The sequence below is a fragment of the Schistosoma mansoni genome, chromosome 4, assembly GCF_000237925.1.
Source record: "Schistosoma mansoni strain Puerto Rico chromosome 4, complete genome".
In the NCBI taxonomy this organism is placed as follows: Eukaryota; Metazoa; Platyhelminthes; class Trematoda; order Strigeidida; family Schistosomatidae; genus Schistosoma; species Schistosoma mansoni.
Genome location: NC_031498.1, coordinates 2,902,318 through 2,920,649, shown reverse-complemented (window position 1 = coordinate 2,920,649; position 18,332 = coordinate 2,902,318). Strand labels below are relative to the sequence as shown.

At 33.6% G+C, this 18,332-nt stretch overlaps 1 protein-coding gene across 1 annotated transcript in view; it reads right to left on the bottom strand.

Moving 5' to 3' along the window:
* Window positions 1-18,049, bottom strand: part of Smp_150050 (putative gtpase-activating protein gyp2) — a gene marked incomplete at its 5' end in the record, with an annotated part of 66,408 nt that extends 48,359 nt beyond the window's left edge. The window contains 8 exons of the mRNA XM_018796546.1: window positions 3,037-3,226; window positions 5,364-5,590; window positions 7,807-7,913; window positions 10,011-10,090; window positions 11,798-11,908; window positions 13,543-13,744; window positions 16,854-16,930; window positions 18,023-18,049. Coding sequence (XP_018651677.1) covers window positions 3,037-3,226; window positions 5,364-5,590; window positions 7,807-7,913; window positions 10,011-10,090; window positions 11,798-11,908; window positions 13,543-13,744; window positions 16,854-16,930; window positions 18,023-18,049 — 1,021 coding nt within the window. The remainder of the gene's footprint in view (window positions 1-3,036; window positions 3,227-5,363; window positions 5,591-7,806; window positions 7,914-10,010; window positions 10,091-11,797; window positions 11,909-13,542; window positions 13,745-16,853; window positions 16,931-18,022) is intronic.
* Window positions 18,050-18,332: the final 283 nt, after the last annotated feature.

The following is an 18,332-nucleotide window of genomic DNA, read 5'->3' as shown; positions in this document are numbered from 1 at the left end:
CACATATCAGATGATGGATAAAGGTGTAGGAATAGAACAAATCAAAAACTTCGTTTCATATACTTTTTAAAGTATTTATGGTTAAAATGTGCATGGTTGCAATATTTTACCTTTTGTGCTCAAAAACGTTTTACTACGATCAAACATATAGTAAAAGACAAAACGATTATTATCATCGATTAATTTTAGAATAAAACGAAACTGTTCAATAGTTCTTAAAATCTAACTAAAATCGAAAGGTTTATTGGAAACATAAACAAGATATGGACTATCGGAACATGATTCATTGTTAAATGGTGGATATTAAATACTCTGAAGTAAGTTATTTAGTACGAAACTTTTTTCATGATTATCACCATTAACTTTGATCTTATTTATGGAGTTGTTAGGATATTCACAAGAATATCCCAAAAATTATCTCGAATGTAAAATGGTATGTTTTCAGACTCTTCACATAATTCGCATGTTATTTCCTATTGGCCATTATTTACAGTGTCCTAACTATGACTTTCATGTGTCGTTTCCCTATTGGTCAATTTTGAGTCGTCCTAATTATAACCTTTACGTGTCCTTCCTTTCCATTGGTTACTGTTAATAGTCATCTTAACTGTATAAATATGTCTTGTATGTAAACCATTTTTGTTCTGCTGCTGACCCCCTAAACAATTCTCATCTAACGGCTGTGTTCTGATTTATTGGAGTTGGGGAACAGTATTGGGGTCGAACTAGGATATCTGAATTCGGTCAATCGGTAGAATTTCGTGTAGACCTATCGCAATACGCTATATTTCGCGTTATAACAGGAGTTTAAGTAGATAATCGAGAAATATTGATGAGAATCATTTGCGCCAAACAAATAAATTTTAAGCTGTTTGGGGATCGCTCTTAAAACATTACTGTACTCTGAATTACTACTGTTTTGTATTGATCGGTTCTTGATGTTATCTATAAGACGTCTAATTAGTTTTTCGTCCTGTTGGTTACTTAAATTCATGTTTCTTTGACGAAACTATAAGTTATGGATAGGCCAATCAAATTTAAGATAGGGGAAACGGATTTTTGAGCGAATGTCATTTATTCAAATAGTTAAATAGCATTTTGGCATTATACTTGATCTCAGTTTGTGACAAAAATCCTAATTCTAGTTCCTCACACTAACTCATAATTCTAGTTTCTTCCTAGTAAGTGGTTGAAGTTGCTAAAAGTCACTTAAGAATCACTCAAGGTTGTTCAATAAATTATAGGATAACTGTCTAATCCTAATATCTTAACTTGCTAGCTTTTACACTCTAATTCTAGCATCTTAACCCTAATAATCAAAATGCAGGTCAAGTAAGCGACTATCATTGATGAAGCAGTGGTTACATGCGTTTCTGTAATCCATCCAATCATTAAAAGGATAAACTGTTACTAGTTTAGCCAAAACTTGCCACCTCTAATAAACTTTTATCTCAACATATGCTGCACCATAAAATAACGTCGTTTCTGTGATTCATATCTTCTCTGTATGTCATTTGGTGCCCACAAAGACATAAGATGTTGTTTCTCTTTAGTACAAAGTTTTATAAGTGATCGATGATTATATCATCATTCAAATTAGCCAGAATATGAAATTTCATCAGAAACATGGTTCCCTATAACAGACTATCCGCAATTATGCTCTGTAAATGCCGCTTCATTTCAACGACTGACATTTTAAATCTGGTTGGCCGTCTCAGGCCCGTCTGTATGGTTTTTATTTTTTTATTTATTTAATCACATATATATTGGTACAAAGGGCACCGGATACATATGCGCCACACAAAATAATGAGAATGGGAGGAGAAGGAAGAAGATGCGTATATATAAAGGAAGGAAAAAAAGAAAAGGAGAAGAGTAATGATGGGGGGAACTGAAATGTACAACCAGAAGAGCTCTCTCAGTTAGGAAAGTTATAGCCACTCTTTATGAAGAAAGTAGAAGGTTACAGCAGGATCGCCACTGGCTTCTATTCTGAGCCATATCTGGTAACGTCTCTAGCCACTGTGTTGCACCATCTCTCGGACCCCAGCCAGGGAGTCGTGAAGGACCAACAGAAGCTAGCCCTTTGCAGCTTTCTTTCATGCCACGACACCATGTCATACACTGACCTCCTCTCCGCTTTTTCCAACCAGTCCCAAAGTAGGCAAATAATGCACGACGTGGAAGCCTCTGGGACGACATTCGTAAAACATGTCCAAGCCACCGAAGTCGGTGTTTCAAGATGGTGACACCAATTGAATTATCGTCTCTGCGCCCGAACACACGATGCCGAACCTCTGCATTACTAACATGGTGTTGCCACTGAATGTCAGCAATCCTTCGGAGACAACGATGATCGAACACAGAGAGACGTCTAACATCCTCAACTCGGAGAGGCCAGGTTTCACAAGCATAGAGCAAAACTGCTCTCACCGACGCGTTGTAGATCCGACCTTTTACAGCCAGACTAACATCACGAAGGCGCCAAAGATGGCCCAGATTGGCATAAGCCGCTCTGGCTTTCATTATACGTGCGTCAATCTCATCACTCACGCCCCCACCAGCACTTATGTAGCTACCTAGATACACGAACTTCTCAACTACTTCAATCTGCTCACCATCTAGGGTGAGTACAGGATGAGAATCCTGCCAGTCTTGTAGGAGTACCTTGCAAATAAATGAAATGGAACGTTCAACTGTATGGTTTAAGTAAATTAGTCTACTTGCTTTAGTTAAAGCATAAAAAGACATTCGCAAAAGTCAGTATGATCTCTTATCACTGTTTGGGGAGGTTGGTATGGCTGAACAGTTATTATTTATATCAGCCATACGACGTTACATCCGATGTCGTACCAGTGGTTTATACGTGATCATATTAGCTCTCAAAACAGAACAAAATATTACTAAATAAGTACACTAACTAAATACTGGATCATATTAAATAATAAACACTTAGTGGACAATTACTAACTAGCAAACGAAAATGTTTTTATTTTTTAAAAAATGTCGGTTCTGTCGACAAATAAGCCAACCTACCAACATTAGGATTACGATAAGCATACGCAGTAAGAACTCGTCGAAGGGACTGAATACCCTCTGGTGTATGATACGCAGGATGTTCTGGGAATGAACGGTGTAAATCGCGTTCAATTTCTTCATTGACAAAATTATTGCATCCTTGAACACCGTTGATTAATTTATCATAATAGCCTGGATTGGCAAACATCTATGAAATATAATTACAGAAAAATAATATACTATTTATGCATGAGATAATTATGTGCGGAATTAAATCGACTTTTAAAAAAAGCTGTATATTCTGAACGACTTCAAATCAAGCACTCAACTGATAAGCCTAGATTCAAACAATTGTTAAAACCTATCGCTTATTTCAACGAACCCCGCTTTATATTGTAAGTATCTAATCATATTAATGCTCTACAAATGTTTAGACTAATCAATGCGATATGCTATTTAGTTAACCAAAATAATATAGGGCAGTCCATTGGTCAAAGTTATCATATTTCGCATTAATCAATGAGATGAAACAGGGAATTAAGAAGATGAGTGTGGAACAGTTGCTCACCAACGGCACTGAAAGATTTTAGTGCAATATGATGAATGAACTGAGGTTAGAAATGTAAAAACGTTGGATGCCAGCCCTGTGATCGGAAGTTTAAGTGCTTGCTGAGAGACCTACAGACCCTGTGTTCGATCCCCAGTAGAGTCATGGATACACATTTCTAATTAGTTCCATAATAGGATAAGACTCCTACCCAATGCTTCCTAGTTTTCAATGGTTGTCTAAGTAATGTCGATCCGTGACACAAACTATGAAATTAGTAACAATGATAGGAAAACTCGAAAGTCGAAAGTATGGTTAAAAAGGAGAACGAAATAGAAGAATAAAATGTATGATGTAATAACATTACAATGTAAAATTTAAAGAACGGATATAAAAACGAATCTATCTCTGCCAGTAAGACTGATTTTTAGCTAATTAACTCGACATCTCTTCAACTGTTAACAATAACTATCTCTTGAACCACAAACAGGAAATCTACAAGCTTTCAATACAAATTAGACATACAGTCAGTTGAAAACTCTACATTAACCAGAAAGTCTATTCCCTGAGAAGAGTATTAATATAAGTGCTACACAACAAATAAGAATTACAATGATTTTCGTCATGTAATCGATAGTGAAGAACAATGATACGATTACTTCTCTTGTTTTTTAAATAAAAGATAATACATACACATGTAAGAGGAAGAAGAAGTAGTTATGTAATTTTTATATGAATAAACATGTGAAATGCATATGTTGACATGTTATTTCATGGATAACTACCTATTTATTTTTCGCTCAATTATAACTACCTAACCTAATAATCACTTGAAAAAGTTTTAAGAATACTTGAATGCACATTAAGTAACTCAAACGAAAAAAACAAAATTCACATGAGAAAATTTTAAGTAGCTTATAAATAAGTAGAAAGAGATTGAGGGGTATAACTGGTATAATTTTTTTTTAGAAAAAATGAATAAATAACACGTTCAACGGTTACGTTTATGGTAAATGATACAATAGGACGAAACTGCCGTCCAGTGCTTCCAGGTTTTCCTTGGTGGTCTAGCTTCAATTGACTCACGCTTTCAACTATGAAAATACTAAATCCCCACAAAACCCCTTCTGAAATGATACAGTGTTTAATAAAAATGTTTATTGTTCTACTGATAGTAAAATTTCACTTGTGAAATAAAATGTTTTATAAAAGAAAGAAGTGGATACGTTAAGTTTTCATTGGTAAATACCTATTATCCAGAAACACAACTACACTTAAAATATATTTCCTTTTTTCAACATGAAGAATTGTTTTTTTCAAATAAACAAAAAAAGGTTAATTTCACTTCTGATTTGTTTACCTTGTTCTTTAACGGCTAGAAAAGTTTCACTGAATGTCAACTTTTTGCTAGGTTTGTAGTATGTCATAGTAAAGACAATTCGAGATGTGGAAATTAATAAATAAATGTTATATGACATGTTGTAATACATGTACCGTTACTTGAACAAGTAATCCATAAGGTAATGGAAACTCCCTATAAACTGAAAGGTAAGGTTTATGTTAATAATCCGTTCAGCAATATAGATCAGTGTATCATCATACTTGATCTGATAGCTTGGTTACATTTTCGTACGTCTAGGTGTCCACATATACATATATGAAATTTTATTGAGACGCCAGAAACACCATATAGTCACATTAACTTAATAACAAGTATAAAAATAACCGTCTAAAATGACTAAACGATATTTATTAAATGAGAGGGTATGAGTTTAGAAAAATGTGTAAACTTTATTACCTCATTTTCAGCTCCACTTAAAATCATCCATAAACTTCCTCGTTTTCCTTCAGGTAATCCATTTAAAACAAGGTGTTTAAGACGTTCATTTCGGTACATTGACATACCAGAACCATACTCTTGAAAATATTCCTTCCAATCATCTAACCGTTTATTTTCAGCATCGGGATTATCTAAGCTGAAAGGATTATTATAAGAATAACGACTAGCGAAGCATCCGGATCCACCTAATTGACAAACACATAAAAAAAACAGTTCAATGAAAAAGGAGGATCCAAAAAACAACAGCAACAAATCAAAATGACGAAGGTATTAAACACTGACTCTTTGCAGAGAACAAGATGACTTTAAGTTCAGAACATAATATTGGTCGCTTACATATATATATATATATATATATATATATATATATATATATATATATATATCAAACCTATAAGTTACTTGTAGTTTGAATAGAATAGTTATTGCTAAACGTATTAAAGTGGAACTCCAAAAAGATATGGGGTTATTCGGTGCTGAAGAAAAACAATATTACAGTACGCTAATAGGTACAGAACCTAAGTTAAAAACTATTTATAGTCTTTAGTTGTTTAACACTAAACAAATAAATATTACGATTGCTGTATTACTTGAACATCTTTTCATAGATTATTCACGGAGAGAATTTTATAATTGGTTTTTATCAGGTGACTGTTTTTCGGGAAGCATTGACAAAGCCGAATTCATTTATTAAAGGGAAAAGAAATAAACGATGAGTGGAACAATGTGATTTACATATCTCGATGGAAATAATCTGACGCATAAATGATCATTTATAATCTTTGTGACAAATGTTTTAGTAAACAGTTTACGAACTGTATTTTATCGAAAAATTTATTCGTTTCATTTCACCTTTACATGTTATATTCCTTTCTGGACCAACTTGACTACCTGAAAACTGGCAACCATTCTACATATATGTTAAACTGTGTGACAGGATAAGTTTACTGTTTACTAAAAGTAAAAACTGTTGGAAGCAAACACGTACAACAATAGAGTTCTGCAAATTTTCATTTACATGTACCCATAAGAGATTTCAGAATATGTATATTTGTAATGATAGAACACAACTAACGAGGATAGCCATAAACTTAAAAGTCGATTGTAGCTAATACACTCTAATTTTATAAAATGATCAGTAAATCCAGGCTATCACAATAAAAGTTATACGTGCATAAACCTATTGATTGGTATAATTCACAACAAAATATCACCTGATCACATGTTATGAATAACTTTCAATTAGCTTATGTAAATAAAACAGTAGTTATTCACAGTATAATTGTGATTACAAGCCCCTTTAAGAGGATCAATATTTCAGACCATATATCACTCCACACAACGGAAAAGTGATTAATATTAATTAAACGTGATGACTTGATAGGACTTGAATAAGAGATAAGGTGACTGGCAGTTCAACTATGAAGTTATATACAGATGACTACATTATATATACACTTTCGTAGATAATCGTCATAAGTCACTTTTTAAACTGATTGTACCGACCTCCTTCCTAATTTTTTGTAGTACAAAATTACTGAGTACGAATGAGTTTACCTGATGCTTAATCAAAGATAACCCAAAAATTAAGAACTTTATTTGTTGTAAAGTGTACTGATTAATAGAAATTTTGAAAAACTTGTCCTTTAAACTTCTTATTTATATTCAGTGAAGAATGGATGGAATGTGACCAGTAGTGGAGTCGAGGACAAGCGTTCGTCCTATACGGGGGACTCGTTAGTTGGATTTACCTGTATCCTAGAGCTGATGTTCACTCCATGACTTGAACTCAGCACTGTTCGCTTCAAATACCATCGCCTCGTTCACTTAGCTACTAAGTCCACATAGCTCTGTGATCGTGCAACTGAAACTAATTACATTTCAGTGAAAATATAAACAATGGGATAATCTAATCCCATTTCAAATCGAATTATTATTTATGGGTTTTATTGAACGTACTAATCGTCAGTAAGTAGCTGGTTAAGCAATAATAAATCTATATACGTAAAGTAGCAAAAATGCTTATACCAAGGTTAAGCGGAACATTATAACTAAATTCTTTGTTTAGTATTTACTACCCGAAAATTCAATATCAATGACTGATGTAATCTACGCAATGATGAATTATTTAAGGTGGATTATCAAAATACACTTAATTTTATCAAGTAGGAATGATGTCAACAACCAACTGAAAATGTTATAATAAGGTCATTACAAAACTAACTGACTACTTATTATAAAACAAAACAAAATATGGGCCAAAAAGTGATAGTGAATAAATTCACTGATGAACTTAGAACTAGTAATAACTATTGTAGTGAAGTGTTGGTTGTCGTTTAAGATATATGGTTTATTACAAACTATAAATACAAAGTGTCCAGATTAATCGTTCATAACTTACTTGAAAAGTCTAACTGACTAGTAGTATTCGATGAACTAATAACTGTTAGACTATTGTTAAACGAACTTGTTATTGAAGTTATGACATCTGAAGGTTCAGATTTAGTGCTGAAATGAATAAGAGCAAACAATTATTGTGATTCATAGAAATAGTAGACAAAATACATTATTATGAAGATTCATCGGTAAGATAGTAGTGAGCTATTCGATTTTGTACGAAATTCAAGGCGCTGTGACAGTTAGCTTATGTCTTGATGAAATTTAAGTAAATTCTATCAATATTAGGGCTATTAAATTAATTAAAATTGGTAAACATAGGAAGAATAAAGAATAGGGATTGTGATTTATAGTTCTAACTTAGAGTTTATTGTTATTCAAAATCAAGGAACTAACTACATAAGTATTTATTCTTTTGGGTTACAAAACACTTGTTTACTCGATTTCTTATAATTACTCCTAACAGCTAACACTACATCCCAATTTTTAAGTCTAAATAAAATTCCTAATCCTAAATCCGAACCCAACTCCCAACCCTCAGTCCTTATTGAATTTTATGTAATAAATTAGTTATTTATGTCACCTGTTTCCTTGTTGACTAAAAATCGGTTTTACCCTTTCAAGGTCATCTACGACTCAGATTTTTAAATAACCTTCCCAGCTACAGCATAGAGTCACGAAGTCTTCAATTTGATTCTTTAGACTTCAGGAGGTAAGTAAACAATGTCTGATAGCTCCGATTAGTCGTTTTTATCAGTTTTCCTTTCCTTTTTTGTTTATCTTAGCTTACTGCTATTGTTGATTTTTTCCTTGTTTCATTTTTTCTCATCTATCGATTACTTCAGGGTCAGCTAGCTCAACTGATACGACTTGAACGGATTCATTTACCTGTTAGGTTACAATAAAGTACAGTTAAAAAAGATAAGATATTTCAGGCCCTGCTGAGTTTACAACCAAGAATGAAACACAAACTCAAGTGCAGATTACAAATTGATTGTACACTTTATTTAAACAAATACAAATTCAAACTTGTTCACATAATATATTAATTGGGTTTTCATAAAAAATGCTTTATGTGTAGTATTATTTAAGATAACTTAAATGTATTGAATGTCAATAAACATTTGTTTTTACCCTATCAGCAGACCTTTATCAGACATTTTTTGTAATTTACTGCTGAAAAGTATTTTCAAACTAAAAAAACTTCTAAATTGAAACGATGATCTAACTATCCAAGAGTGAGTCAAAGACAAAAAGAAAATCTCTACTTAAAAAGAACTATGACTTATGAACGTACTCATCTAAGACCAAGAGAAAAGTGAATAAAACCATTGACTAAACTGTATAACAATTGCGCAAAACTATGAATTACAAGACGTTTAAACAATGTTACCTAGTAAACTGCATTCTAGTGATACGAAATTATGAAAGCTTAAAATAAGAAAATTTGACAGGAAGCACATTTTGAAATTCTGAAACTAAGAACTATAAATCCATTGCTTCGTGGTGTTGTTTCAGTTGTGTATGAATACAGTTAGGATAACAAAGTTTTGTAATATTGTAGTTAATAAGAGTTAATACAACTTCATCAAGATATAATGTTATACTACTAAAGGAGACTGATCTATTGCAGTCTTAAACATCAATCAAAAGATCTAAACAACTAATATCTATATGAATTAAAATTCACATCATTTCACAAGCCAATGGCTAAGTGAACTCAATAACGCGATGGCGTTTAGAGCCAACGGTACAGGGTTTGAGTCTCAAGATGAACATCAACTCTAGGATTCAAATCCGTTCAGCTGACGAATCCCGAATGGGACGAAACGTGCGTCCTGGATTTCACTGGTGGCCACCATCCATCTCTGGCCTAAGATAATCTTTTACTAGCTATTATAAATGATTTTTTATAAGATGTACCTTACACCTTTTGTAATTAGGTGGGCTGTTCTCCATAAAGTACATCTTCATTATAAGTCTTCTTTATCTTTTATCTACATATGACTCATTGACTTTAAAGTGTTGTAATATGTCAGTCACATGATCGATTCAGTTCACAAAGATCGTGTATCGTATTAGAAGAATCTTCAAATCATTCATAATTAGAAAGTACCGTGATCATTCCCAAAACCTATAACACTTAGTTACAATAGGAAAAAGTGCTTTTAATTGTGATACAAAAAAAGCTATACAAATAATGCCTACCCCCTCGATACTTCCAAATTGCTGCCAATTTTCTTGAGAATATCCTCGAATCCAACAATACCAGTAAATATATAAACAAGCTAAAAAAAATAGTAAACATAATTTAAACGAAATTAACTAGACATAAAAATTTATGATTCATTAATATTAATTAACTCATGGTTTACCAGATACTTGGATATAGGGCCACGCTTTAAATGCAAGGGCTAATGATACTACCCTGTTGCTTAAACAGAAGTAGGGTTTGGACCCGAAATCTAAAGGTTAAAAGTTGGACACCCTAACCACTAAGCCACTACTGCACCAGAGTTTAGAAAAAAATCATAAATGTGACTCAGTAACCAAATAAAGATTTTTGGTCTTAAGCGACATTTATTGTTTGATAATTAATTATACCAACCATTTACCAAGAAAGAGGAGGTGAAATCGAAGTCTGCTGGTTGAAAACCGAGTTCTTTAGCCAAAAAACAAGTTTGTCGTTTAAAAAAAATCTAAAATGGTCCTAATCCATTCAGTGAAAAACATTTGATAAATATATGCTTCATATTGTTTGTGTGAGACCCAATGATACGGTACAGCTATCCAAACACAGGTAGAGAGTTCGTACGCCCGGGAAGTATCACAGCTTTGACACAAGTCTATGATAACTGCTACTGGCCTCATTGTTATTGTGTGGCGCATATGTATTTGGTGCCCCCTTGTACCAATGTTTATGCGTTCAAATAAATAAATAGCCCGGACTTTGGACCTTATAGTTTAAAGTCAAATAGTAGAAATGCCTTCATCAGCTAGAAAAATTATAAGGTCATCCAAATACAGAAGTAACCAAAGTATCCCGATAAGCTGGACATGAGGCAATGAGAAAAATCTATACCGTCACTTTTGAAAATTTATCTACATACAGTCGTTTTTGACAAACAGTAGCGTAAAATATCTACGTTATACGGCCTCAACTGAATATGAGTAAGACATGCAGTTTTGTGAACAGATATTTTATAGACTGAACAAATTAGTCCCGGAGAACAGTACTGTGATATTGTGCACTAAGATTCATTCTGTTTAGTTTTACAGATTCAAGGTAAGTGCTGAAAAGTATAAGGTACAATAATATCTCACATAAAACCTCCCAAGTGTATTTAAGATCACTGTAAGATATGAGTCGACTAACCCTATCATCAATCATTTATAGAATATGTTACCAGATTAATTTCATATTGTTCTACAAAATTGTTTCTATTTTAAGGTGGTTCGATAGACAGAAATAAACAAATCAACTCCTACCACAAATGTGAATTACTCTGAATTGTCATATTTCTCACCAAAAGAGACTTAGAGGAAATTACCAGCCAGAAAGACAAAGAGAAAGGCATTATTATCGACAGTAGTGAAAAACTACAGATAGGAAAGTGATAATTTAGGATAAGAAAGTTAATTCACGGGTTTTCTCTAACTTAATATAACATTTCATAACATTAGTTTTATTCCTAGTGCAACAGTTAAACATTGTTTTCATTCGCAATATAACATTTTATTTAGTGTAGCATTGGGTTTTAGCTTCAGTATATGTTAGTCAATAAGATATTGGGGTTATAGCTTTTAATGAATTCGTAGCTGATATCAGTTCGTAGTGAGAACCATCTTCGAAATGCTTATAACAGGAGACAAAAATTGATGTCGTAATGGTTTTTTTTGCAGGTGAATGGGTGTATCGAAATTATTCAGTGCTATCTTATTGATCGGGACGCCAGAAAATCACTATTTACATTAACAATTAAACAGTAACTAACTTTTTCAGCTGTTATAATGATAACTCCTCCTGCGGAAGTTGAATCACTTTGTGGAAATGCTTCGGCCGAAATTATTTCACGTAGAGGAAGAATAATCTTAGTGCTTTCACCCTGGAAATTTTAAATTATAACAACACAACAGTTACTAAAAACATGAACTAAAAGCAATGAAGTTACATTTGTTCAAAATCTATATTAGAATGCATAGAAAACGTGAGTGAAAAAACATATTTTAATACATTCAGACAAATGCAGAACATTTGTTTACCTAGAAACTTGTGATACCAACTACCCATAAGCTATAACCCCCCCCCCCGGTTTTCGCTAAGTAATGAATAAGCCAAAACGCTCTAATAATATACTTATCGAATTAAATTGACTGTAGTTTATCGCATACAGACAAAAGGACTTATGGTGTTCGAATTACATTAACATAAGGTACTGAGGATATAATTGTATAATGTAATATGTTTCAACATCATGATTGGTAGGTAAAACAACATAAAGCTGAAGAGCTGTAAAAAAGTAACCATGAGAATAGCACGGTATTACAATCACAGTTGAAAAAACAGACATAGCTTTCTCTTAAAACTAATATTCATGTTCTTTTGATTACTGTAACTATGTACCAGTTGAACTATTCAGAGGTTACACATTTCTTAGTCACGAACATAAATTTTTATTAATAATCTATCAAACATTTGAGCGATAAGAAATATTCCAAGAGTAAATTGGAAGACATGACTTTTTATAAGAAGGGTTTTTTTATCAGTTATATTTCTGTAAATGATGCTAATAAATGATGATAAAAGTCGAAGAATTAATCAAGCTTAGGAGGTTTAAGAAAGTTGTTTCACGCTATCCAGAGATCCTTTGTGATTTCTATGTATTTCTATGTATTCTTTAGTGAAAACAACACGTATGTCATCCAAAGATATGATTAACCAAACAATGAGTTGATACAAGTTTCGATCTAATCAGTTTTTGAAATGTGAATTTGTATTTTAAAGGCCAATATGTTTAAAGGAGTTAGATAGTTTTGGATCTAATCTAGAAGGGACATCATGGTCAAAAACTGCTGATGAGTTCTGGAGTAAGATTAAAAGCGAATTCTTAGTAATCAATGGTCTATAATAATTATTTCTCTAGTGCCTATTCACAATAATGAATCAGTCCATAATTTATCACGTCAAAGTGAATTGTGAATGCCAGTATTTTTACAAAAACGGGAATGAACTAAAACAGACCACACAGATATTGAACCAATCCCTTTATCATTGTAAACAATATAACACCATTGTTTAGAGTATAATAAGTGTCAAAGAGGAAACAAATACATAATTCAGTGATAGATTATACTCTCCAGTCAAATCAGCTGGTTCCTCAATTTTTCAAATTATGATATACACACTGGACTACTGATTAACTGCTATCATAATTCATTCAAATTTATGATTCGACTGAACATTTGAAATGATATGTCAGTTATCATGATTATAAATGTCGTTTACTTATCGACTAGTGAATACAGCAGTCTTCTTCTACAGTTTCTTTTCTTATATCAATATAGGAATCTCGTTCCATTGTAGTCAGTAGTAGGTAGCAGGTAGTGGCTGTTCCACAGTTATGGTAGACAGCTGTATCAGTATCAGGAGTCACTATTTAATTCAGGTAATTACACTGTTACAAGTCATTACAAAAAGTCTAATTAATTGGAAATTCACTGAACAGATAAATAAACTAACCGATGAACAATAACAAATAAACTGAGGGGACAAAAACATTTTCCCAGAAATAGTTTCAGTATTATCCAACCGTTGCAGTTTACAATCAACAGAAGTTTCTATAATTTCATATGCAGGTAAATGAAACGAATCTTGGAAATGTTGACTACGGATTAGTACATCCAACTTATTCAATAAATTGGACGAGTTCTGAGTAAGTAAACTGATAAAAAAGAAAGAGAGAATATCGATACTTGTGACTAAGTGATTTGATATGAAAGAAAATCATAAAATTTAGCATCTGTTACTTTAGCCTAGTTAAAATAGAAATTTTGAGAGATTTTTCACCTGAATACTATACTCAAAAAACTATTGAAAAGTTGAGTTCTGTTGTATTTTTCTAACTTATCAAAGTTGAACTGTGGCTAGCAGTAGAATACAAGAAGCACGTCTCAGTTAAATGTACTTGCATTCCGGTTTTAATGTTCAGTTCGAGACTCAAACACAGTACTTTCCGCTCTAAATGATTAAATGACTATAAATTGAGAATTAATTTGTACATATTACATCATTCAGGAGAGCATTTATACGGCAATTTCAGTACAGCTGAAAACCAGTCACATAGAGCTTACTTATGAATATTTGTTTACCACCAACCGGATTCGCCTCAGTACTTTTTTTAAACCTTAACATTAACGTGTATTAACTTTGGAAAAGACGTTTTCTAACCTAACCTAATGTTCATAAGAATCGAGAATAGGTCACATTCGTGAATATCCGTTATATATATCCAGTTATTCTATTTTTCCAACCCACTTTCTTAGCATTATAAGACCTCACGGAACATACGTCGTGGCCAATACAATATGGTTGAGTCATTACGATGAATAGATAGAACACCATATCAGAGCAGAAGTTAAAATATTATTTTACAACATACTAATAACTGAACTCGCATCTCAGGAGTAGCATTTCTGATCCACATATCTAATAGAATGCCTGAAACTTTGAGTTGCAATACAGTTCATGAAACAGAAGACATGCAGTGTTGATGAAAACTTTGAAGCGTACTTGGAGAACTGAAGACATTTGGCTTCAAGTTGAAAAGTAAGTCTGAACTCATCTTCATGATCCTATACTGAAATAACTTTAAGTAATTACTAATATCCGTATAAATCGTAATTTATAAAACTACTTGCATAATAGAAATCGTTTAGGAGGGAGACATAGTAATCAAACTAGTGATAAACAAATATTCAGATAAAATCGATATCTGGAAAATTCATTTCGTAACCTATTACAATCAGTTTTAACAAGTGAGTTTCCGGGTTATACGATTTCGTAATAGCTAAAGTATGTTCACCAAGGTTTTAAGGGTGTATTCATGAGTGATGTTCGAGATGTAAGGTATTTCAGTAACAAAGTACGCCTTGTGGAAACCACACAACAGAACCAAAGTATATAGATAAAGGATGTTAAGCAAATTTGTGAATTAGAAAACTCCTTCATTAATGATGCCACGTATACAGAAACATAAATAAATCAGTGCCCCTTTGTGTCAATAATTATGTGATCAAATAAATAAATAAATAAAATAAATCGCTTACATTTTTAAATGTAAATCGAACTGCGACCAACTCGTATAACAATCGTCGACCAAGAGCCTGATGAATTTAGAAGGTAGAAAAGACTGAGTATTTTTCCGAAACAAAAAATACGATGAGCGACAAGATCAACTTTACTTTAGAAAACCTTTTTTCATGGTCTAGTAGTCTAGGGTTGTTAAAGTTTAATTGTGTTTTATTTACTAGCCTAGGCAAGTGTGTAATTTATTGCATTGATCAGAATAAGTTCCATTTTCTCTATTATCACTTAAATTTGATTTAGTTATTAAAATTAAATTCAGGCAAATAATGAGCGAAAAAACCATAGTACAAACAACGTAGTATTAATCACTTACCTGTTAGACAATAGGTGGGAGTTTGCACGTAGATTGTTCAACTTCATCATAGACCAACTGCTGGAAATAACACTCTCGTCGACTGAATTTTCAGGAGGTCCACTTATCGACTTACAATACACAGATGACATAGTCCTGTTTGGTGAAGACGCTGACAAAATGCAGAATCTTCTGTTAGCACTGAGTAACAATGCCAGGATGTTTGGAATGCGTTTCTCCCCCTCTAAATGTAAATTGTTACTCCGGGACTGACCTGCGTCAACACCTGAACTAAGGATAGGGAGTAAAGTAGTCGAACGCGTCGACAACTTCACTTATCTTGGAAGTCTGATCAGCCCTAATAGGTTGGTGTCTGACGAAATCTCAGCACGGATTCAGAAAGCTCGTTTGGCTTTTGCCAACTTAAGTCACCTAAGGCGAAGACGAGATATCCGTCTATGAATTAAGGGACGAGTATACTGTGCAGCATTTCGCTCTGTTCTACTTCACGGCTGCGAAAAGTGGCCATTAAAAGTAGAAGATACTCGTAGGTTACTAGTATTTGACCACAGATGCCTTAGAAATATTGCTCGCATCTGCTGGGATCACCGGGTAAGTAATAATGAGGTTAGACGCAGAGCATTGGGGAATGATGATAAGTCAGTTGATGTGGTTGTGAATCTCCATCGACTAAGATAGTTGGGCCACGTGTTACGTAAGCCCGAACACTGATTACCACTACGCGCAATGCTGACTAGTATTGGCGATGGTTGGAAGAGAGTTAGGGGCGGCCAAACCAAAACATGGCATCAGTGCTTGAAGTCACTAACCTCTATTCTGAGCCATGTTGGTAGATGTAGACTACTTGGTTGGAGTCCGCGTCACTATCGTAACCAATGGTTGGAGACTCTGGGTGACATGGTTCAGAATCGATCACAATGGGGTAGGTGTATACACTCTTTGTCTTCCCTTAAACTGTGAGATTAAAATTGCTTCATATATGTCTTTCTTCATTTACTATATCCTTATATGTAATTTCTTTTATATCTTACCATCATTAAATTAACTACTTCTATGAATTTGGTGTTCATCTTGTTGTTCTAATGAGGTATGACAACTTGGACCGATGCATATATGTGCCTGGTCCTACGTTGTAGTTGACTGACTGCCAATCTTCAAAAGTTGATGCCGAAGTCTTACACATTGAAGTAACACTTCAGATTTCGAAAAAACAGTAGATCAATTATTACGATAATAAGCTAACCTATCATCCTTCATGGAGGATTATGATGAGGACAAACTTAAACACAAAAATGGAATAATAAATAAAAAAACTAGAACAATATAACGTTTTTCCAGGTATGTTCAGCATAAATTTAAACGTTCAACCTACTGTCTAACACCATAATTAGCCAATTGCAAAATCATATGGAGTGCTTCATCGGAACCTGCTGGGATAACAAAGCGATACTGAAAAATATTTAAAAGATAAGATCATTGAATAGTTGGCGAGAACAAAGTTCTAAGTAATTTGTTGTACAGCATTTCATCCTTTTAATGTCCCATTTTCATTTGGTGCTTGTTGTTTTGTGGGTTTTCTGTAGCTATCTAATGAGGCATCACTTCTGAGAGCTTTATAATTATCAAGTCACTTGTATTTAAGTTCGTTAGTGTATCTCGATTCGTGCACATTATCCACGAAATATATGCGTATTCACATATTTTTGGAGCACGATATGTTAAGACTGTCTTTCAAAAGAACGCTACCCAATCAACTTCATGAAAAATATCAAAGCAAAGAATCAGCAGGACCGAAATCAAGTAGAGAAGCCAACAAACGGATCATCTTACCATATATAAAAGACATCAGAAATTACTGTTACGTCTGGCCGATTGTGAACGCTATATTCGCTTCCCTAAACTAGTTACGTACCCCCGAGCTAGAACTATACACCGCGACTTGAAGACCAGAGAAAAGGCACAAAGTGTGAGGGAAGCACTTTACTACAGGGTTCCTTAATGTACAGAAAATATGGGGATTTTATAGTAATTTAATGCATGTGGACAACTGTGGACATACATTCGACTAGGGAAACGTTGAAATCTTAGATAGAGAGAATACTAAAAGTACTGGGGAATTTTTAGAATTTTGGCACTCAGGTCAATCGGTGGCAATCAACAAACATACTGAAGTCGATCCAATTTATCAGCCAATCAAGAAAATCATGGACAAATATAAGTCCAAGAATCAAATCAATGAGATCAAGATCGAGATCAACAGGACAAGCTGAGAGTCATATGTGGAGAAATCCGAACGCTTCAATTCTACCTGAAGTTTGTGTTGATGATGTCGTTTAGAAGAACGACCAAACCATCCAATTCAGAGAGCAAAACTCTACCTAAATATATTATCCGCTCATAACTTTCGGCAGCTGCAATGATTATTTAGTCAACTAATATGCGTTAGAATGCTTAACGTTCTTTACTCCAGGAGAGCTAGCGATAATTTTAAGAATTCACAAAAAAGCTTTTGACAGGACAGGGTCATCGTACCTCACTCACCTGACAAACAATGCCCTGATATTGCATATGATTAATTATTAGGTTCAACCTCAGCCGAAGTGTTAAGATTAGGGTAGGCGCTCACAACTCAAATGATTATCATATAAATATTCCTCTAGGACAGAAGTACAAGTAGCATACAGCAATACAAATAGGCTAATAATGCTACGCACTACAAGGCATATATATATATATATATATACTTGGCCGTTGATTAAGTACAGTAAGTAAAGATGTGAATAAACTACAAAGTACAGCAAACTATAAACAACACTAGAACATACAATACTTTTATCGAAATAGAACGGTC